The sequence below is a fragment of the Mobula hypostoma genome, chromosome 9 (genome assembly GCF_963921235.1).
Source record: "Mobula hypostoma chromosome 9, sMobHyp1.1, whole genome shotgun sequence".
Taxonomy (NCBI): Eukaryota; Metazoa; Chordata; class Chondrichthyes; order Myliobatiformes; family Myliobatidae; genus Mobula; species Mobula hypostoma.
The window spans coordinates 8,105,667-8,129,825 of record NC_086105.1 but is presented as its reverse complement, the minus strand read 5'-3'; the positions used below and the strand labels follow the sequence as shown (position 1 = coordinate 8,129,825).

At 41.6% G+C, this 24,159-nt stretch overlaps 1 protein-coding gene across 4 annotated transcripts in view; it reads left to right on the top strand.

Annotated features, from left to right (window-relative positions):
- The window catches only part of ptprb (protein tyrosine phosphatase receptor type b), a 113,217-nt gene that overhangs the window by 8,551 nt on the left and 80,507 nt on the right, over positions 1-24,159 (top strand). For all 4 annotated transcript variants that reach the window (XM_063057712.1, XM_063057709.1, XM_063057708.1 and 1 more), the window contains exons 3-4: positions 12,955-13,035; positions 17,289-17,413. In XM_063057712.1, coding sequence (XP_062913782.1) covers positions 12,955-13,035; positions 17,289-17,413 — 206 coding nt within the window. The remainder of the gene's footprint in view (positions 1-12,954; positions 13,036-17,288; positions 17,414-24,159) is intronic.

The following is a 24,159-nucleotide window of genomic DNA, read 5'->3' as shown; positions in this document are numbered from 1 at the left end:
TATTTTTGGATATCATTACATTACTATTGGAGACGGTTATAAAACCTGTTTACAGAATTATGAAAGAGATATACCACAAATGGAAGTTGTTCAGCTATCGTCTATGCTATCTCTATCCAAGATGTTGGCAGAATTTCAGATGTTGACAAAAGGGCGTACAGGAGCGAGATATACCAGCTAGTTGAGTGGTGTTGCAGGAAAAATCTTGCACTCAACGTCAGCAAGACCAAAGAGCTGATTGTGGACTTCAGGAAGGGTAAGATGAGGGAACATAAACCAATCCTCATAGAGGGATCAGTAGTGGAGTGAGTGAGCAATTTCAAGTTCCTGGGTGTCAATGTCTCTGAGGACCTAACCTGGATGCAACATATCAATACAGCTATAAAGGAGGCAAGGCAGGGGTTATATTTCATTTGGAGCTCGAGAAAATTTGGGTTGTCAACTAAAACACTCGAAAACTTCTACAAATGTGCTGTGGAGAACATTCTGACTGGCTGCATCACTGTCCGGTATGAGGATCAAAATAAGTTGCAGAAGCTCGTAAAAGTTAAGTCAACTTCATCATGAGCAATAGTATCCATAGTATCCAAGACATCTTCAAGGAGTGGTGCCTTAGGAAAGAGCATCCTTCATAAAGATTCCCACCTACCAGAACGTGCCCTCTTCTTATTACTGCCATCAGGAAGGAGGTACAGAAGCCTGAAGGCACACTCTCAATGATTCATGAACAGCTTCTTCCCCTCTGCCATCTAGTTTCTAAATGGACATTGAACCCATGAACACCACCTCACTACTTTTTAATTTCTTTTTTTGCATGACTTATTTAAACTTAACTTTTTAATAGACATACATAGACTTACTGGAATTCAGTTTTTTCCTCCATATTTATTTATCATGTGTTTCATTGTACTGCTGCCATAAAGTTAACAAATTTCACAGCATACGCCGGTGATATTAAACCTGATTCTGATTCTGACTAATACTGACTCTTATCTTCATTTTCAAAGGTTTCCCTTTCTGAATACCAGAGCTGAAATTCTGTGCGCTACTTTTAAATATCTAATATATCTAAGTGCTGTACGTCTTGATCATTCATCTATCATCTTCATTCTAAGCCCTCTGATTCTAGTCTGTTCCACCAAATATATGTAAACTTCTTTAGTTCCAAGTAGAACAATCCCACTTTGTCCATGCTGCCAGTATAACTAAACCCCGTCCCTCTGAGAGCCATCTATATGTCTCTTCAGTATCTCCCTAAAGCTTTATATCTTTTGTAAGTCCAGTAACTCGAAATGGATACAATACTTTTACTGTACTTAAATAATGATTCTTTATGACTTCCATTTTCTTGCACACTGTGCTTCTATTTATAAGGATGCAACCGTTTATTAAACAATTTTCCAACCTCCCCTGCCAGTTATGCATGCATAACCCCAAATCCTTTTATATACCTTATTCTTACTTCCAAAATGAAACACTAAATTATTGTGTTTATTTCTTCTGTCACATGCTCACTTTTTTTTTAACCAAACTGCATCGCCATCTGGTATGGGTGGGGGGGGGGGCGGGTGCGCGGGGAACCACAGCACAGGATCAAAATAAGCTGCAGAAAGTTGTAAACTCAACCAGCTCCATCATGAGCCCTCGCCTCCCCAGCATCCAGGACATCTTCAGGAAGCAGTGCCTCAAAAAGGCAGTGTCCATCATTAAGGACCCCCATCACATGGGGCATGACCTCTTCTCATTGCTACCATCAAGGAGGGCGTACAGGAGCCTGAAGGCACACACTCAATGATTCAGGAACAGCTTTTTCCCCTCAGCCATCAGATTTCTGAATGGACATTGAACCCATGAATACTACCTCACTAATTTTTTGCAACACACATCAAAGTTGCTGGTGAACGCAGCAGGCCAGGCAGCATCTCTAGGAAGAGGTACACTCGACGTTTCGGGCCGAGACCCTTCGTCAGGACTAACTGACCTGATGCGTTCACCAGCAACTTTGATGTGTGTTGCTTGAATTTCCAGCATCTGCAGATTTCCTCGTGTTTGTGTCACTAATTTTTTTCTCTTTTTGCACTACTTATTTAATATAAATTTTTAAATATATACATACACTTACTGTAATTTACTGTTTTTATTATAATGTATTGCAATGTACTGCTGTCACATAACAACAAATTTCATGACATATACTAGTGATATTAAACATTATTCTGATTCTATCCTCTTGAAGTAACTTACCTTCCTCCTCATAGTTCATCATGATTCCAAGTTTTGTGTTTATAAATGGAAATTATATCGTTAATATAAAGAAATAGAATAATCCTAATATTGACATTGGAGAGCACTACTGAATATTTTCTTCCAATTCAAAAAACAACCAACTTCTTCTGTTGCCTGTCACAAAGCCAATTTTCGAGTCAACGGGAAGATTATTCCTGCCCCGTTTGTTCAGTGGCTCGCATCCTTAATGATAAATTTAAAATGCAAAAACTTCATCTAATGGCTTTTGAAAGTAGTCATATGTCACAATAGTTTCATTTTCAGAAGACTACCAAGTTAATTAAACATGATTTGCCTTTCATAAGGTCACGCTGCATTTCCCTGATGAAACCACGTTATCACTACTGAGACAAAAACAACAGGAATTCTGCAGATGCTGGAAATTCAAGCAACACACATCAAAGTTGCTGGTGAACGCAGCAGGCCAGGCAGCATCTGTAGGAAGAGGTGCAGTCGACGTTTCAGGCCGAGACCCTTCGTCAGGACTTCGTCGACTGCACCTCTTCCTACAGATGCTGCCTGGCCTGCTGCGTTCACCAGCAACTTTGATGTGTGTTGTTTATCACTACTGAGTGCTATTTCTGCCTCTTCCCTTCAATTACACATTTAAAGATAAGCTGAAAGTTGTTAAACATGATTTGCGAATCATAAAGCCATGTTCTATTTTCCTGATCAATTCCACATTAAATAGTGAGTTTGTATTTTCCTGACCAATCCACATTATCTCAGTGAGTTCTAATTACATCTCTCGTCTTCATTTCTAAGTTCCCCACTTTTATCACTAAGCAGATTGGTCTGTCATTTATGGGTTTATCCTTATGCTCCCTTTTGAACAAATGTTGAATATTTGCAGTGTTATAATTTTCAGTTTTGAACATTAGAGCCAAAACATTTTCTTTATTTTGCACCCATATTCTAGGATATATATTATCCTAGGATAATATTGGCATGTGGTCAAGTGGGTAAGGTGTCAGTCTAGTGACCTGAAGGTCGCTAATTCGAGCCTCAGCTGAGGCAGCATGTTGTGTCCTTGAGCAAGGCACTTAACCACACATTGCTCTGCAATGACACCAGTGCCAAACTGTATCGGCCCTAGTGCCCTTCCCTTGGACATCGGTGGCGTGGAGAGGGGAGATTTGCAGCATGGGCAACTGCCGGTCTTCCACACAACCTTGCCCAGGCCTGTGCCCTGGAAACCTTCCAAGGCACAAATCCATGGTCTCACGAGACTAACGGATGTCTATGTATTATCTGAACTGGCTGATTTATCCACATTAACTCTAGATAATATTTCTTGCAACTTCTTAATTAATTTCTTATTCATCCAGTATCTCCGCCACGTCCTCTTTAGCCATAAGACCATGAGACAAAGGAGCAGAAGTCAGCCATTCAACCCATCGAGTCTGCTCTGCCATTTTATCACGAGCTGATGCATTCTCCCATTTAGTCCCACTCCCCTGCCTTATCACCATAACCTTTGATGTCCTGGCTACTCAGATACCTATCAATCTCCGCCTTAAATACACCCAATGACTTGACCTGCACTGCCACTCGTGGCAACAAATTCCACAGATTCACCACCCTCTGGCTAAAAAAATTTCTTTGCATCTCTGTTCTGAATGGGCGCCCTTCAATCCTTAAGTCATGCCCCCTCATACTAGACTCCCCCACCATGGGAAACAACTTTGCCACACCCACTCTGTCCATACGTTTCAACATTCGGAATGTTTCTATGAGGTCCCCTTCATTCTACTAAACTCCAAGGAGTACAGTCAAAGAGCGGTCAAATATTCCTCATATGTCAACCCTCTCATTCCCAGAATCATTCTAGTGAATCTTCTCTGAACCCTCTCCAATGTCAGCACATCCTTTCTTAAATAAGGAGCCCAAAACTGCACACAGTACTCCAAGTGAGGTCTCACCAGTGCCTTATAGAGACCAAAAGACATTGGAGCAGAAGTCGGCCATTTGGCCCATTCACCCTTACTAATCCAGAACCTATTAACTTTCACCTTAAATACACCAAATGACTTGGCCTTTGCAGCCATCTGTGGCAATATGTTTCACCGATTCACCATCCTCTGGCTAAAGAAACTCCTCTTCATCTCTGTTATAAAGGGACATCCTTCTAATCTGAAGCTGTGCCCTCTAATCCTAGACACCTCCAGGAAACATCCTCTCCACATCCACTCTATCTAGGCCTTTCAATATTCAATTGATTTCAATGAGGTCTCCTGTCATTCTTCTAAATCCCAGCTATTACAGTTCTGAGTCATCAAGAGGAGCTCCTCATACATTAACCCATTTATTCCTGGGGTCATTCTTGTGAACCTCCTCTGGGTGTGCCAGCAGCTTCTTCTTTATGGGTGAAGACTGGCGCATAATACTTCAGAGATATCTCAATCATTTCCTATGCCTGTGTGCCCCCTAACTGGCTCCATATCTCCACTTATTACCTCTGCTCCCTCTGAACTGTGTGGGTGAGTGGCCACGCAGTATCCAAAATGCTCCCACGCACATAGCCTTCGTTGCTATGCAGCTGGAATTTTCTTTTATATAATTTTGAAATCTGTTAATATAATTGTGAAATACTCAGTAATTAATTATGTGTTAATGAATGTAATCCATAAATTTTGAGAGGAAAAATAGATCAGCCATGATGAAATTGTGGAGCAGACTCGATGGGCCAAATGGCTTAAATCTGCTCCTATATCTTATGGTGTTATGGTTATGTACCTATCTGAACTTCTCCTAAACATTGAAATTGAGCTCACATGCACCACTTGCGCTAGCAGCTCATTCCATATTCTCACCACCCGCTGAGTGAAGAAATTTCCCCTGATGTTCCTCTTAAACTTTTCACTTTTCCCCCTTAACCCATGACCTCCGGTTGTAGTCCCACTCAATGGCAGTGGAAAAAGCCTACTTGCAATTACTCTATCTATACCCCTCATAATTGGAGCATCAAAACTAAAACCACAAGGCTACTAAACAGCTTCCTCCCACAGGCAGTCAGACTGCTAAATAGCTGCTCTACCTGACTCTGCTTTGGACACTTTTAACTTGCACTGGACACTTACAACTTGATTTTAACTGACATGTGGCTGTTGTGTTTTACTACTTATTGTTATGTTTATTATTTAGTGTTGCGTTTGTTATGTTATGATTGCACTGCTCCTGAGAAACGCTGTCTCATTCTGCCCTGCAGAGCTGATGTACGGTTAGAATGACAATAAAGTTTTTTGAATTGAATTGAACTTGAATTCAAGTACCCCGATTGAATCTCCTTGTAATCTTCTACGTTCCAAGGAATAAAATCCTAACCTATTCAGTATTTCCATATAACTCAGGTCCTCCAGTCCCAGCAACATCCTTGTAAATTTTCCATAGATACTGATTTGCTGAGTATTTCCAGCATTATCTGTATATGTGTCTGCTCCATGCCCTTATTGCCTCTTTTTGTTCTCTCTCAATCTCATTAGGAACTCCAACTTTAATCGCCCTACTTCTTTTCCTTAGTAGGAATCTACTTTGATTGGCCCCAAGCCATTTCTTCCTAACAGGCCTCTCTTTGTTCATCTTTACCTGACCAGATCTGTTATCATCCCGTTGAAACTGCCTGTTCTCCAAATGCTTATTGATACCTCAGAGTCCATATTGTTTTCTGCAAACATTGTAAATAGGTGAGTTTAATTATTGGAACTCCAAGCAGTAGAGCCTACACCTTTTCATTTTTTTTTCAATCTTTGGAGCTAAAGTTCGTTCGGTTATATCAAATTGAAGACAGAGAATCTAGGAAATTTGGCTGTGGTAACTTGAGCTCGAGAGATTCTGCAGATTCTGGAAATTTTGTGTAACGTGCACAAAATGCTGGAGGAACTCAGCAGGTCAGGCAGCATCTATGAGGAGGAATAAAAGGTCAATGTCTCAGGACGAGACTCTTCATCTGGACATTATCTGATGAAGGGTCCTCATGAGCGGTCTTCAAAGGTTCAAAGTGTGTATGCCGTATACAACTCTGAGATTCGCCTTCTCCAGGTAGCCGCGAAACACAGAAAACCATGGAAGTCAGTTCAAAGAGAAACAGCAAACCTACCCACCCACCTCCAGACCCTCTCTCTCCTGCATAACTAAACACCTCAATGCCTCAAGGGTTCGAACGAGGTCACGCTTGCTTTCAGATTCTTCTCGGACACAGCAGAGTTCTGGATCACTTAACTGATCTCCAAACTGTAAATCGCGGGTCTCCGTCCAAAACCACTGACTCTTTATTCATCCCCATAGATGCTGCTTGACCTTCTGGGTTTCTCCAGCATTTTGTATGTGGTAATTTAAGTTCGTGTTGCCTTTCCCAGTATTGCTGAAATAAATTTTCCACCCTAGCATGAAATATAGTGGTATAGGTAGGATAAACACAAGCAGGCTTTTTCCACTAAGGTTGGGTGGGACTACAACTAGAGATCATGGGTTAAGGGTGAACGGTGAAAAGCTTAAGGGGAAACTTCTTCACTTAGAGGGTGGTGAGAGTGTGAAATGAGCTGCCAGCACGAGTGGTGTATAGGCATCCATTAGTCTCGTGAGACCATGGACTTGCACCTTGGAAGGTTTTCCAGGGTGCAGGCCTGGGCAAGGTTGTATGGAAGACTGGCAGTTGCCCATGCTGCAAGTCTCTCCTCTCCACGCCACCAATGTTGTCCAAGGGAAGGGCACTAGGCCTGATACAGCTTGGCATTGGTGTCGTCGCAGAGCAATGTGTGGTTAAGTGCCTTGCTCAAGGACACAAAACATTGCCTCAGCTGAGGCTCGATCTAGCGACCTTCAGATCACTAGACGAACACCTTAACCATTTGGCCACCTGCCAACACAAGTGCCAACACAATACAAGTGGTGTATACGAGCTCAAATTCAATCCTTAAGGAAATTTTGGACAGGTACATGAATGGTAGGGGTGTGAAGGGCTATGGTCCCAGTGCATGTTGATGGGAGGAAGCAGTTTAAGTAGTTTGGCACAGACTAGATGGACCGAAAGGCCTGTTTCTATGCTGTACTTATCTGTGACTCTGTGACTCCATAACATCCTTCCCAGAATCTAGAAGGGAAGCTGGAAGGAAACAAGGAAAAAATGGAAAATACACCCAGCCCAAGTGATGTGCTGGGCATTGAAGTTTGATGTTGTAATTCAACTATTTGCGCTTTGTGTGGGAGAGATCAAGGAGAAACAAGTAGGTATGAGACAGTATATAACCAACTGGCACTTTGGATCAGTGAGCATTTGCTCTGGGACAAGTGACTCCCCTGTTGATGTGAGTTTTTTATAAAAGAGTTCGTTCTGAAGCTAAGCCCGAGACTCTGTCGTAATTCTTCCATTTGCAGTCACCATTTTCTATAATGACCAGAAATGTAGTGAAAGCTCAATTATAGGAAGCTTTGAAGAGGGTGCAGAAGAGGTTTACCAGGATGCTGCCTGATTTAGAGGGCATGAGCTATCATGAGAGGCTGGTCAGATTTGGGCTGTTCCCTTTGGAGCAGCGGAGGCTGAGGGGAGATCCGAGAGAGGTTTATAGACAGAGTAGACGGGGAGTATGGCTTTCAGGTTAGAAATGTCTAATACCAGAGGGCATGCATTGAAGCTGAGGGGGTGGATAGGTTCAAAAGGGATGGGAGGGGTAAGTTTTTCACTCAGAGAGTGGTGGATGCCTAGAATGCACTGCCCGGTATGGTGGTAGAGGCAAATATAGTAGAGGCTTTTAAGATACATTTAGATAGGCACATGAATGTGAGGAAGGTGGAGGGATTGGACATTGTATAGGTAGGAGAGATTAGTGTTTGGGCATTTTTGATTTGCTTTTTAGCTGGTTTGGCTCAACATTTTGGGCTGAAGGGCCTATTCCTGTGCTGTACTCTTCTATGTTCTATCCAGCCCTTGTCAGACTTGACAGATGGCAGTTAATCAGATTAAGTTATGAGGACACGCAGTCCTCTTTTATTGTCATTTAGTAATGCGTGCATTAAGAAATGATACAATATTCCTCCGGTGTGATATCACAGAAACACAGGACAGACCAAGACTGAAAAACTAACAAAAACCACATAATTATAACATATAGTTACAACAGTGCAACAATACCATAACTTGATGAAGAACAGGCCATAGCACAGTAAAAAAGTTCAAAGTCTCTCGAAAGTTCCACATCTCACGCAGACGGGAGAAGGAAGAAAACTCTCCCTGCCATGCCCGACTGCAGTCCGACTCTGAGTTGTCCGAAAATTTCGAGCTCCGATCAGCCCTCCGACACCGAGTACCGAGCACCATCTCTATCCGAACGCTTTGACCTCAGCCTCGGTCGCCAGCAGCAGGCAAAGCTGGGGATCTTGGGGCCTTCCCGCCGGAGATTCTCAATCGCACAGTAGCAACGGCAGCGAACCGGGCATTTCAGAAATTTCTCCGGAAGTTCCTCTGTGCCTTCTCACGTCTGTCTCCATCAAAACAGAATTGTACACGGCATCCTACTTACAAATACGATATCATTTCACTGGAGAGCTGCGCGCGCTGCGTCGCGTCGCCATCTTCTCCTCCCGCTGCTAAGTTAACGAATTTCACAACACAGGCAGGTGACAATAAGCCTGATTCTGAGGCCTTCTTGGAGGTCGTGAGTAATAAATATAGAGAATTTCAGGTTGTATCAGATATATATATATATCTGATATATATGAGATATTGCTGATAATAAAATCTGATAGAGTTATTCAGCTGTAAGAACAAAGATTATAAAATAAACAGCATTCTGATACTGTATATAGAAACTAAGAATTATCATCACAAGCAACTCCCAGCAGCATCTGAAACTACCCTCAGTAAACTCACCACAAGGATGCTGATGATACATCAAAAAAAAACTGCAGCTGCTAGAACTCTGAAGTAAAATCAGAAAACATTCAGCAGGTTAGACAACATCTAGGTAAAGGAAAAGAGCTAATGTTTCAAGTCGAAGATGGTTGGTTCTAATGGAGGTACTTCAACCTGAAACATTAACTGTTTCTCGTTCCACAGATGCTGCCTGACCATCCAAGTGTTTCCTGCACTTTCTGTTTCTATCTGTCATAAGTTCTGTCTTCTGCATTGTTTTGTCTATCTCTTTGGTCATGCAAGATGCTAGATAGCTCCGACATGAAGCCCATTTATGGGAGATGGGGAACCCTGCTGAGATGTTTCTGAAATGTGATTTACTGGAGTGTTCCTCATTGGATAGCAAAGTTTTGTTGTACACACAACGTGAATGTTTCATGTCCAATTGGTATTTGTAATTAAAATATTCCTTGAAGTCTTTGAGTTCCTACTTTTATTTTCACATTTTCCAGGCAGGTATGTTTACCTTACCCAATGAACAGAGCCAATCCAATTCAACTTTTAGGAGAAGTTTGGATAGGTACATGGATGGTAAGGATATGGAGGGCGATGGCACCGGAGCAGGTCGATGGGAGTAGGCAGTTCAAATGGTTCAGCATGGACTAGATGAATTGAAAGGCCTGTTTTGGTACTGTAATTCTCTATAACTCTAATTATCCTGGCCAGAATCACGGTTAGAGCAGAGATTCAAACCATCTTGGCTGTTCTAGGGAGAATTCTGGTCTGGTTTGATTCCAAATTATTCATTTTGTTATGAAATCTATTGCTAGCACTTTAGATTAATCAGTTTTGTTTTTTATTTGTTCCTGATTGATCTGTATTTGTTTTGCATGTCTCACTGTTCTACCTATGCATAGCATATTCCCCAAGAATTAACATTTCTGGTGCCAACATGACATGCCCACAAGTCACTAAACGTTTTTGTTTTATTTGCTGCTAACAGCACGATAGGCTTTGTGCTATTTCCTGAGCCTTTAGTGTGTTAATGTTGGTTTCATCATGGTTGGCATGGTAGCATAGTGCTATTACAACACCAATGATTAAGGTTCAATTCCCGTCCCTGTCTGTAAGAGGTTTGTATGTTCTCCCCATGACCGTGTGGGTTTCCTCCGGATGTTCCCGTTTCCTCCGGTTTCCTTCCACATTCCAAAGATGTATAGTTAGGGTTAGCGAATTGTGGGCATTCCAGGTTGGCACTAGAAATGTGGCAACATTAGCAGGCTGCCCAGACAATCTTCACTGATTGGACTAGACAAAAAAAGTGATGCATTTCACTGTATATTTCAATGTACATGCGACAAATTAAGCTAATCCTAAATCCTTATCATTGCTGCAGCGTTTATCCTCTGCAATACGATAATGTTTTTTTTCCCTCACAAGTGCAGAACAACAGTGTAACATTCGCCAACATGCGTTGCTTCAGGAAAGCAACAGTATTGCAACCACATAGGAAATACTAAATGGCATTTAGATCACAGCTGCAGCAGTAAATATGATCAAAATATGCACTTTTTTGGAGACTACTTATTGTTTAACTAACTAAACCTTCTTTTTGGCATTATATCTGATAAAAATAATCCCCTTAGGAAATCCACCTTTGAATTATGCAGCTTTGATCTTGTGTTTTTGGAAAAACATCAAACTCCATTGTGTGCAAAGTAGGTGTGCATGCAGAATTTATAAAAATAATTATATTGCTTTTCATCTTTGGAGAGAAAAATTCTGCTCAACAGGGGAGAAATGGCTCCAGATTGAAAAACCTCTCTCCCTGTCTGTGACTATGAACTTCTATCCACTCTATCGTTAGTATGTCACCTTCAATTATAATGCAATTCAAATGCAGGCAAAGTTTGCCTCTGTTGTATTTAATCTCTTTAAAGATTTTACATAATTCAAGCATCACATGATATTTTTACACCTCAGTCATGATCTTTCTCATCAGGACCAGCTATTTAATGTTACATAATTAAAGGACAACTTCTTCCCCTCTGCCACCAGATTTCTGACTGACCATTGAACCCATAAACACTACCTCACTACTTTTTGTTTCTCTTTTTGCAGTACATACTTAATTTAACTTTTCTAATATATATGTACTTACTGCTTTATTATTATATATTACACTGTACTGCTGCTGCATAACAACAAATTTCATGACATATGCCAGTGATATTAAACCTGAGTCTGATTCTGATCAGTTTATATATAAAGACTATTGCTAATGTCAGTAAGTAATGGCTCCCTCTGTCTCAGTAGACAATGGATGCGCCAGGTTTAGACCTCTCCGGGGCGCAGACCTGGGCGATAAATATGGAGATCCTGGGCTGCCCAGACACCAAGATCCCCCTCTCGGCCCCGCGGGTGTGGTCCAAAGGAATGCGAAGCAGTACATTTGGCATCAGCTTGGCTGCAGGGGCTGCAGGAGCTGCCGGGAGGTGACGTGATACGTCATCCAACCACCTTAGGGGCTCCACTCCAGATTTGTGTAGGGTTTACTCCTTAGCCTTCTCTTCTCCCGAAAATACCTACAAGGCAGGGGATCCGTAACCCTGGATAGGGGCCCAGACAGGGTACTGTCAGCCAGAGCCAGCTGAGCCCGGGACTCGTGTAGGGCAGGGTCGTCACGCCCTGTAGTAGTGACATATGGAGCCACTTACATTGCTAATGTAATATCATAAGTTCAATAAGATACAGCAGCAGGATTAGGCCATTCGGCCCATCAAGACTACTCCACCATTTCATGATGGCTGATCTATTTCCCTCTCAGCCCCAATCTCCTGCCTTCTCCCCATATCCCTTCATGCCCTGGCAAATCACGAATTGATTAATCTGCCTTAAGTGTATATTATGTCAAAAGCTTGGAATTTTTTTTTAAAGATTAGTTTTATTTGTCACATGAATATTGAAACATCGGAACGTACTGTGTAATATGTCTTTTGCATCAATGACCAACACAGTGTGCTGAGGGGCATCTTGCAAATGTCCCCATGCTTCCACACCAAGGACATCTTTGGAATGTGGGAGCAAACTGGAGCACCAGAGGAAACCCACATGCTCATGAGGAAAACGTAGAAGCTCCTTATACTCATAGTCATAGTCATAGTCATACTTTATTGATCCCGAGGGAAAGTGGTTTTTGTTACAGTTGCACCATAAATAATTAAATGGTAATAAACCATAAATAATTAAATAGTAATATGTAAATTATGCCAGGAAATAAGTCCAGGACCAGCCTATTGGCTCAGGGTGTCTGACCCTCCAAGGGAGGAGTTGGAAAGTTTGATCGCCACAGAGAGGAGTGACTTCCTAAGGCGCTCTGTGTTGCATCTCGATGAAATGAGTCTCTGGCTGAATGTACTCCTGTTCCCAATCAGTCCATTATGTAGTGGATGGGAGACATTGTCCAAGATGGCATGCAACTTGGACAGCATCCTCTTTTCAGACACCACCGTGAGAGAGTCCAGTTCCATCCCCACAACATCACTGGCCTTACGAATGAGTTTGTTGATTCTGTTGGTGTCTGCTACCCTCAGCCTGCTGACAGCAAAAGGAACTGAACCCTGTATTTCCGATTGATCAATGATGCTGTAAAATGTTAAGCTAACTGTAACATTATAGTAGTACATTTGCCACAGTAAATGCCACTGGCTTAGTACAATTTCCTTTGATTAAACTTTATTAAATATTTTAATTATATTGGAGGTCACTGATGGATGTCATAATGAAGATTTGTCTTTTCTCCCCCCTTGTCCATCTCACAGAAGATTATCGAGCCAATGCATTAGAGGAGGACTCACCATCTATTCAGCTGAAGAAAGCCAGTGGGCTAGAATATGATGCAAGTAAGTGATTGAATGATGCTTTTTATTTACATTTTATGTCAACCATGCAGCCTAGAGAATGTTCTCTTAAATCTTCAGTGTTTAGCACAATTTCAGAGTGTAGACTGTTTAGTAAAATAAATACCATCGTGGGAATGCTATCATCAGCAGAGGCCTGTGCTCCATCCAGTCTCTCTTCAATCTACTTGTAAAATGCCAGATCTTCCAATCACAGGAGATGTTTCTCTGACTCAGATGGAAGCTTCTTTCCACAAATTACAATTCTATTGCATTAACAGAGCCCCAATTTCATCTTCACCCAGAAGGAAGCAGGTGTCTGCAGTGAGAGTTGCAGTCAAATCTGAAGGCCAAGGAATCTTTCCTTGGCAAGGCTGAAACTTCCCCTTGTGCAGTCAGGAGGACACGTAAATCCAGCAACAAAATTCCGCAGAGTCTGTCGACCTGAAACCAAAAGCAGACAATCCCGGATACCTAGCAGGTCATGCAGCACCTGTTGAAAGATAATTCAGACAAATAGCCTTTCATCGGACCATAAGAACAGATAAATATAAGAAACAAGAGCAGGAGTGAGCCACGTAATCCCTCTCAAGTCTACTCTGCTATCCAGTATCATCATGGCTCATTTTGACATAAGCTCCACCTTCTTGCCTGAACTGTCTTACCCCATAAGTCACCCATGTGGTAGAAACTGGGGGAATTGACGGTATTTGAGGAGAATTGAATCCAGGAAAATAAAGTGACAAATGGGAATTCTGAGTGAGACAGCGCAGACCAATAGGGTCAAAATGACCTCCTTTTATGTCCAAAGAAAATATGCAAAGTTTTGAAGACTTGATTCCTCTGAAGATATGGGGCGGCACAGTAGTGTAGTGGTCAGCGCAATGCTTTGCAGTAGAGGTGAACTGGGTTCAATTCTCATCATTGTCTATAAGGAGTTTGTTCCTTCTCCAGGTGCTCTGGTTTCCTCCCACAGTGTGGAGGCCAAGTGGTTGGGCATACTTAAAGCACAAGTTGATAGGCTCCTGGGCATCAAACGTTATGGGACGAAGGCAGGAGAAAGGGGTTGAGAAGGAAAATAAATCAGCCATGATTGAATGGCGGAGCAGAGTCAATGGTCCAACTGGCCTAATTCTGCTCCAAGGCCTTCTGTTCTTATGTTTTTTTTTTCAGTAAGATCACCTCTCATTCTTCTAAGCTTCAGTGATTATAGGTCCAATGTGCTTAATCATTCCTCATAAGATAGCACTTCAAAACCTCAGTCCTGACTCAAGGACCAATGTGTCCTACCTTAACTAAGGAGACTAAAGCCTCCTTAGTCCTGTCCAGATTTAGATAGGCTTTATTTTTATGCCCAGCTGTCAGCTCCTGGGCTTTTGACCTAAGACCATAAGACTTAGGAGCAGAATTAGGCCATTTGGCCCGTCGAGTCTGCTCCACCATTTCATCGGGGTTGATCCATTTCTCTCTCAGCCCCAGTCTCCTGCCTTCTCACCATAATTCTTCATGCCCTGTCTAATCAACAATCTATCAATCCCTGCCTTAAGTATACCCAAAGATTTGGCCTCCACAGTCGCCTGTTGCTATGAATTCCACAGTTTCAGCAACCCTCTGGCTTAAGAAATTCCTTTTCATCTCCATTCTAAATGAGTGTCTCTCTATTCTGAGGTTGGGTCCTCTGGTCCTAGACTCCCCAACCATAGGAAACATCCTCTCCATATCTACTCGAGGCCGTTCAATAGGTTTCAATGAGATCACCCACCGCCCCCGCCCCCCATTCTTCTGAATTCCAGTGAGTGCAGGCCCAGAGCCATCAAATACTCCTCATATTTCAATCCCGGAATCATTTTTGTCAACCTCCTTTGAACTCTCTCCAATGTCAGCACATCCTTTCTAAGGGGCCCAAAACTGCTCACAATACTCCAAGTGAGGCCTCATCAGTGCTTTATAAAGTCTCAAGATTACATTCTTGCTTTTATGTTTGCCATCTCTAAAAACTGGCAGATTTCTACCAGTTTCAAGCAAAAAGTCAATCAGTTATTGTTTAGAATAATGATCCAGAGACATACAATCAGATTGCACTATATACAGTATAGCAGATCTGGAAATAAAATCCAGTTAGGTTTTTGAAAATATCTGGTATTTTTAATAAAAAAGCTAACATCAGCCATGAAATTTGTATTGTTTTAAAAGCCCATCAGAAATACTGAAGGCCCTTTGGGAAGGAAATCTGCCATCTTCACCTGGCTAAGTCTGTATGTTACTCAATTATGAATTAGTCATTCACTCAGCCTGAGTTAAAATTCCCACTCACTGTATTTATGTGGGGATTTCATTTGTATTGATTCACTCAGAATTGATGGGCTGAGTGGCCTAATTTTGCTCCTATGTCTAATGGTCTTAATGATCATAATCTTCTTCCTGCCCATGATTGCACTGGCATTTAGCAGTGAAGGTCCTGCATCTCTGTCTGTCCGTACAGTCGCACAGAGATATAGAAGGTTTCTTCATTGCTGTGTCTGTAACAATTTTGTTAGACCAGTCAGGGTTGTTAGCCCTGAGCTGAACCCCTGAACCTGGAGGACTGATGGACTCTGGCCTCTACCCTTTGACCTGTTTGGCATGGGTGACCCTACCAAGAGCCAAAACATAAAGTCCTGACTCCAGCCAACATAGCTCTCCAGGTCATTGAGGCACACAAGCCTCCAAACCCTACGACAAGGGTGTAGTCCTCTTGGAGGGATGATCGTAATGAAAACACTAAAACGAGATGCTGTGAATGGTAACCGAAATACAATGGCTCATAAATACTGCCGTTAAGTCCCTGTGAAACAATTACTTCAGTCCCAATGCCCTGCTAATTCTCCATGGTTGTATAATAATCTTTCCTCAGATTCGTATCCAAATCCCTTTTCCACCTGTCTTAGAGGCAGTGATTTCCAATTCATACAATGCAACTGTAAGGAAGATTTTCCCTTATAACCCTTTATCTTTTGCCTTTTCTTTGAATTTCTATTTCCCACCTCTACACCTAGTCTTTGAATCATCTGCTAATGGGAAAAATCTCTCTATATACCCTACCTAAATCCTCCACAAACTTGTACTTCTTTTGTTTGCTCCAAGAAGAACAAGACCAGCTTTCCATCCAGTTTTGGGGATGAAACCCCTTATTCCAAAACCATCTGAGTAAATCTCTTCTGTATCTTTCCATAACAAAGAACATAGATTATAATGTTTATATGCTCCTCAAATTATTGGCTACCCATTAATTTCCTTGCTAAACCTTTCCTGTCTTTTTTAGACAACATTTAAATCAATTTAAAGTCACTTCTCTTCAATGCAGCACTCCTGTTGTGATCTAATCTGTGTTTTATAAGTATTCTACACAACCTCCCTGCTTCTGTACTCTAAATTTGTGGTGCTCAGGGTCCCTTATATTGTCCTTACTACACTGTCAACTGTTTCTGCGATACATGCACAGAACCTTTTGGCCAGCTCCTTTTGTTTCTGCATATCTTTTGGGAGAAGTACCACTTCAGTTTATTTTAGACTCTACATGCCCCTTCTGCTGAAGTGTGTCACTTCACTGAAAATGTTCAGAAGAAGCAGAGAAAGATTTATCTTTTTTTGTTGGTTCCATAGAACATAGAACACATATAGGCCCTTCAGCCCACAATGTTGTTGTGACCTTTTGACCTGCTCTAAGGTCAATCTTAACCCTTCCCTCCTAGATAGCCCTGCATTTTTCTATCATCCATGTGCCTATCCTAGAGTTTCTTAAATGCCCCTAATGAATCTGCCTTTATCAGCATCCCTGGCAAACCATTCCACTCACTCACCTCTCTCTGTGTAACAAACTTAACTTTAGCATCCCTCCTATATTTTCCTCCAGTCACATTAAAATTAAGCCCCCTGGTATTAGCTATTTCAGCCCTGGGAGAACATCTCTGACTATCCACTCGATATATGTTTCTTACATTGATGTTCCTTTCAATCTCCCCCAATCTGAAGTAGCATAATATCAACGCAGGAAACAAACGTCTGTAATAAAGGTGATTCTTCATTGAAATGTATTCTGCAATGGTTTAAAGAAAGCTGCTCTGTAACTTCGGTAGCAAATATTTAAAAAGTTTGTCCCATTTGGGAGTTCTTTTTCAAATCTGTAGCCCAGGTCTTCCAAATGTGATTTGCCTAAGTATTCTTTCATTATACTGTGTGCCAAATATGATTTCTAAATGAAACGGATTCTTATCCAGGAGCTGTTACTGAACAAGTAATTGAGCAGATCACACACAGTTCGTCCGTCTCACCTCCAAGTTCATCCACGAGATCAGAAGAACTCTACTCTACAGTGACTTACGTTTACAACCAAACGGAGAAGGTAAGAGCTAAGCAGGAACGATAACACATGACCACATGGTAACGAAATAAAAATGCTACGTAACACTTTACCAGTAGTTGCATGACTGGTGCTCGTCTCAGCTTCCTTAAAATCGGAGCTGAAGGATTCTGTAATGGAAAGGTAAACCCACCCTCAATCCTAGTCAGTAAACGGATTTAACTTGACATATTTGGGATTCCTTTGCCTGTGGTAAAATACCATATCACTTAACAAATTCATTAAGTCCTTCAATGATCGATTTTAGTGTTAAAATTCAATTTTAGCACTAATCATTCCCGTTAAAAAAATGGGTGGAAGTAAGTTCTGTCTTATGCACCCTAGCTCTGGGCCACCAGTTGTATTTGTATCAGGCTCCATATGTTTACCAAAAATGCCATTTTAAGTAAGTGGGACGCACACTGAAGAAAGAGCACGTATCATTCATTCATTCATCTATCTATCTATTTATTTATTTATTTATTGAGATACAGTGTGGAACAGGCTATTCTAGCCCTCCGAGCCCTACTGCCCAGCAATCCCCAACTTAATCCTAGCCCAATCATGGGGCAGTTTAGAATGACCAATTAACCTACTAACTGCTGCACCTTTGGACTGTGGGAGGAAACCAGAGCACCCAAGGGAAGCCCAGATATTCCACGGGGAGGATGTGCAAACTCTTTACAAATGACGTCAGAATTGAATTCTTAACTCTGATGTCCTAAACTGTAATATGTCACACTAACTGCTACGCAACTGTGCTGGCTATCTCCTACTCTGTGGGCATGCTGGACTGCAGATCCCCAAAACAACCATGGAAAGAGGTTTCAGAAGATCCTAAACGTGAAAGAAATTTAAATGGCCTAAGAAAGTTCTGCAGAATTCAAAGGTACGTGGAGGTGTGATATTAATTCAAGCTTGAATGTTTACTGTCACTTTTTTCTGCATCATGAACACCCACCCTTAATTAGGTATAGTGATCAATTGGAATTTATCAAGCTGCTTTGGTCACAGGAATGCCTGGATAGAGTGGATATGGAGCAGATGTTTCCAGTAGTGGGAGAGCCTTGGACCAGAGGGTACGGCCTCAGAGTAAAACGATGCCACTTTAGAACAGAGATAAGAAGGAATTTGTTTAGCCAGAGGATGATAAATCTGTGGAATTTATTGCCAGAGACGGCTGTGGAGGCCAAATCATTGGGTATATTTAAAGTTGATAGGTTCTTAATTAGTAAATGCATCAAGGATTGTGGGGAGAAGGCAGATGAATGCGGCTGAGAGGCAAAATAAATCAGTATGAGTGAATGGTGGAACAGACTCAATGGGCCAAATGGCCTAATTCTGCTCCTATGTCTTATGCACTTGTGGCCAGGCCTGGAAAGCAGTGTCACCAGGCTAAAACTGCAGAAAGGCTCCATAGTTTGACATAGTGTGCTGATGAATATTCCATAATTAAGCTAGCAGATCACACTGATGTCAGACAATGAAATGTGAGCACTATCCAACCCTTGAAGTGAAAGTTACTCTCAAAGGAAACTGGTCATCATGCAGGTCAGGCCAATGCATAAGAAAGAGATGAGTTAGCTTTATCTGTATGGCACCTCCACAATATCATCGAACATTTTGCAAACCTATCAAATCTGCTGACAATGATTGTGGTAGCTTTCTTTGTAGTCAACATAGCCTTGGTAAATAAATGGGAAATCTTCTCATAAAGCAAAACGACATTTATCACAAGAACAATGTCAAAATGCATGTACTTCACATTTCTCAAAAACAAAGTTCAAAGTAAATTTTATTATCAAAGTACATAGAGCACGTAAATGTCACGGTATGCAACTCTGAGATTCATTTTCTTGTGAGCATACTAAAAAAACCTATAGAATAGTAAATGTAACAGAATAAATGTAAGGCTGCCCAGCTAGGGTGTTCCACCAGAGTGCAGAAGACAACAAACTGAGCAAATGCAAATATAATTAAATAGTAATAAATATCGAGAACATGAGATGAAGACTCCTTGAGAGTCCATTGGTTGTGGGAATGTTTCTAACTACCACTAGAAATACTTCTGAATAAATTTTATTTCACTAATTCTATACATAAAACTAGAAGTACACTGAGCTGTAATCGCATATGGTCATAAGGTATTGAAAATTGTATTTGATATGTCTGTTTTAAGTAAACATTGATATTGGAAGAAAATGTGCAAAATATTGGTGATGACCTTATTAGTTAGTCAAAGATTGGCAAAAAGGAAAACTTTATTGCTCTGCTAATATGTATATCCAATTTGTATCAAATCATGTCAAGTTTTTAAAACGTGGTACGAAGTAAATAAAAATGTTCGGTGGCAAAACACTTCAACAGTCCAATTTAGAAGCCTTCTCAGATAATTTAGAATGTGAAGGGAAAATTACGTAGATTTGGGCTGAGGAAGTCAATTTGTGATGCTTGACTATGTTACTATATATTTCTGTACTGCCTGTTACGCCGCTGGCATTTAGGGCTGCAGTGAAGGTCCTCCATCTCTGGCGGTGTTCAGGGCTTCCTTCATCATGTCAGTAGCTCGCCTTTCACTACTGTCAGTCATGCAAGTCCCTGATGGAGACTCAGGAATACCGACACGCTCAGATATGGAAGGATTCTTCATTGCTGTTTCCATAACAGTTTTGTTTTACCACTCGGGTTTGTTAGCCGCCAGCTGAACCCCCCAACCTGGAGGACTGGTGGACCACTCTTAGTCGGCCCTCTTGTTTGGTATGGGTGATCCTACCAAGAACCAAAGCACAAGGCCCTGACTCCTGCCAACATAGCTCTCCAGGTCAGTAAGGCACACAAGCCTCCAAACCCTATGACAATGTTGTGGTCCGCCTGGAGTAAGATTAATATGACCACATCCATCACACTATGTGTAGTTTTGGTCCCCTGACTGAAAAAAAAGGATTGCTTTGGAGGCAATCCAAAGGAGGTTCTTTGGGCTAATTGCTGGGATGAGAGGGCGGTTCTATCAAGGGAGCTAAACAGCTTTGGCCTGTATTCCTTGAAGTTTGGATGAGTGACTGATAAACTTATTTACTCATGAGCTATCCCAAGGCAGCATGACAGGGTAGATGTAGAAATGACTTTCACTGGTGGGGGACAAAAGGAATGATAAGGAGCATGTCATTTAAAACTTCTCACAATGAATCTCTGGAACTCTCTGCCTCTGAGTGAGCAGGAGTCCGGATCATTAAATTTATTCAAGTTGGAGACAAACAAGTAGTAGAAAGATTAAGGAATTGAGGAGTATGGTTCACTGGCACAGAAGGTAAGTTGAATAGAGCATAGACCAGCCATGACCACATGTGTTTCAGGGCAGGCTTGAGCAGTCTGGTAGTTTACGCCTGCTTCTATCTTCTTGTCGTCTTGTAATTCAAAGATTCAAAGTACAGTACATTTATTATCGAAGTATGCATGTAGTACACAACCCTGAGATTCACCTTCCTCACAGACAGTCATGAAACAAAGAAAACCCTAGAACCCAATCAAAGAAAAGCATGAACCCTCACCCCATGCACAAAAAAAATAAATCACGCAAATGGCAGCAAAAAAAATGAGTGAAAAGCACAGAATATAAAACCACAAAATTGAAAGAGTCCAGGCATATTCAGTTCAGCTCAGTGTTCATTATCTGCAGGCTACCTGTGGTAATCCATATATATATGTTGTAACTGGGTTACCTGTCTGGACACACCCCTCTGCTTTCTGCCTCTGTGGCTCCTCCCACAGACCCCTGAATAAAGGTGATTTGGCCTTGCTCCTCCCACTCAGTCCAGTGGCAGACACTCAGCATGGAAGTCACATTTTACTGCGAATAAAAGCCTTTCAGTATTTACCCTACTTCAGTCTTTTGGAGTTAATGAAGGTGCTTCACTACCCCAATTCACAAATCACTCAAAGTATCAACAAGAAAAGGAGCGACCAGAAACCAGAAAAACATCATAACATGAACTACAAAGTCCAATCCACCAACCGTGTCTATTAATCCTTGCCCAAGAGCCAGGACTCCAGCATCATCCTCGGACAGCCGCGAGAGAGAGACCACTTGAACGCAAGGACCCTCCTCGGGCAGCAGTGAATGAGAGGCTGGTAAATTGCGCTGAACACCTGCTGGTCTTACACATTTGCCTCAACGATTTCAATCTTCCGCGGCAATTTAATTGGCAAGATCAGCAAGAAAAAGAGTCAATCATGGGCTCGCACCCCATCTCCTACTTCTTTAATTAATAATCAGTATGTAAGCAGGAAAAAGAATGGATCCTAGCGAGTATAAAAAGCAGGGAGATGGTGGGATTTGATTATCATCTACATAGTTTGGAAATTATTTTAGTTGAAAGATCAACATAGGATCTGTTTATTCTGCAACTATGTTTAGATCCAAGCACAGTTAAACACGAACTTTTTACAGTAAACACTTGAGGATGGGTACTTCCATAAAGTTCCATGGTATCACTACGTGACGCCATTGAATGTTGGGGCATTGGAGTTCAATTCCGATTTCATCTGTAAGGAGGTTGTACATTCTCCCCATGGAATGTGTGGGCTTCTCTGGATCCTTTGGTTTCCTCCAACACTCCAAGGACAAACCGGTTAGTAGGTTAATTGGTCAGTGTAAGTTGTCTCGTGATTACGCAGCTGGGCTGTGTGGTTTGAAGGGCCGGAAGCACCTATTCCGTGCTGTACCTCAATAAAGATATAAATAAATAAACTGTAAAACCAGTAGAGATCTAAAGCACTTGATAGATCAAATATTTATCTGTCATCACTGAAGAAACAACTCCTGTATCTCTGAGGAAATTTCTATACAAAGCTAAGAGGCTGTTTTTTTAGCTCTGAGTTAAATCTCAGGGCAAATTGGTTCGATAAAACCCTTCTCACAGGCAGATGTGAAAGTGGACCTATGTATACCGTCTTAATCAACCATGTTCCTTGAAAAACAAATGCAAAGCTCCCACTAATACAAGGATAAATCAGAATGAGGGTGTAATGTTATTGGTGCCATGCGAGCTATCTGAGCAGACAGTGACAGGGCACTTTACAAGTTTTGATTCTCAGTGATACACGTGAAACGTAAATGCAAATTGACTCAACCTTTTCAATGAAATTATTGCTTGTAAGCTTTCCAAATACATCAATTTTCATTCCATCAGATGTGAAGATAAAATGATTTTCAAGTATTTGTCCCAAAGTTAATCAAAATATGGCCATAATTTACTACAATCACTTCCAACTGATCAACCCTTGACCTCCTGTTATTGGTGCTTTTACTTTGAAGGGGATATCAGTTCAGATACAACTCATAACAAACAGTTCATAGAGTCATAGAACACGATAGCACAGAAACAGGCCATTTGGCAATCCAGTCCCTGCCAAACCATTAATCTGTCTAGTCCCATCGACCTGCACCCTGAGCATATCCCTCCGAACCCCTCCCATCCATGTACCTATCCAAATTTCTCTTAAATGTTGAAAGCAAACCTGCAGCTACCAGTCATTCCATGCTCTCACCACCCTCTGAGTGAAGATGCTCCCCCTCATGTTCCCCTTAAACATTTTAGCTTTCACCCTTAACCCCAGACCTCTAGTCTTATTCTTGTCCAATCTCAGTAGAAAAAGCCTGTTTGCATTTACACTATCTATACCCTTCATAATTTTATATCCCTCTATCAAATCTCCTCTCAATCTTCTACATTCTAGAGAATAAATCCTAACTTATTCAAACTAGAAACCTTCCTTCAATTCACTGAAGAAGAGTTCAGGCCCTTAGAGATGGGAGAGCGTGTCTGCATTGGTTCCTGATTGTGTTAACATAATAAGAATAATTGAAGCTATTGACTATTGACAGAGGTAAGTACGGGCAAATTTGAGGACCTACTAACACTGAATAAAACAAAGCGAGGAAGGGAAGTGGTAAGAAGGGAGCCACACTGGGAAATGGAAAGAAGAGAAGGGGGAAGGGGGAGAAATTACGAGAAGTTACAGAAATCAATGTTCATGCCATCAGGTTGGAGGCTACCGAAACAGAATATGAGGTGTTGCTCCTCCAAGCTGAGAGTGGCCTCCTTGTGGTCATGGAAGAGGCCGTGGGCCGACGTGTCAGAGTGGGAATGAGAAACGGAATGCAGCCTGAATGCTTCTTGTAACTTGGAACTCAAAGCAGAAGGTCCAGGATTGAGTTGGACCTCTTTCACTGCAGAGGCCCAACTGTGTTCCCATTCTACTGCCATAACTTTGCAGAAAAAGAACAAACATTGTACATTTAAACGTGATTGCTATTGCATGTCCAATTAAGTTAAATCATCTTTGAGGACATTTGGCAAGGTATTGGCTGTTATGGGCTACCGCGTGCTCAGGAGAGTTCATTGAACTTGGTTCTGCCTGCTCTGAAACAATAAAAGATCTACATTTCCATTTCACCTTTCACAAACTCAGTCGATTTTTGAAACTGGCAATATGAAATATGCACAGGGACAGCTAGACAAGGAAATCCTGGAGCCGCTGTCAGTGATCTTCTGCCTATTCACAGGAAACATTATTGTGGAATCTTCAGCAGCCTAATCTTCAAAATTAGTGATCAAAAAAGAACTGCAGGCATCATTAAACTGTTATTACATAGTCATAGTCATACTTTATTGATCCCGGGGGAAATTGGTTTTCGTTACAGTTGCACCATAAATAATTAAATAGTAATATGTAAATTATGCCAGGAA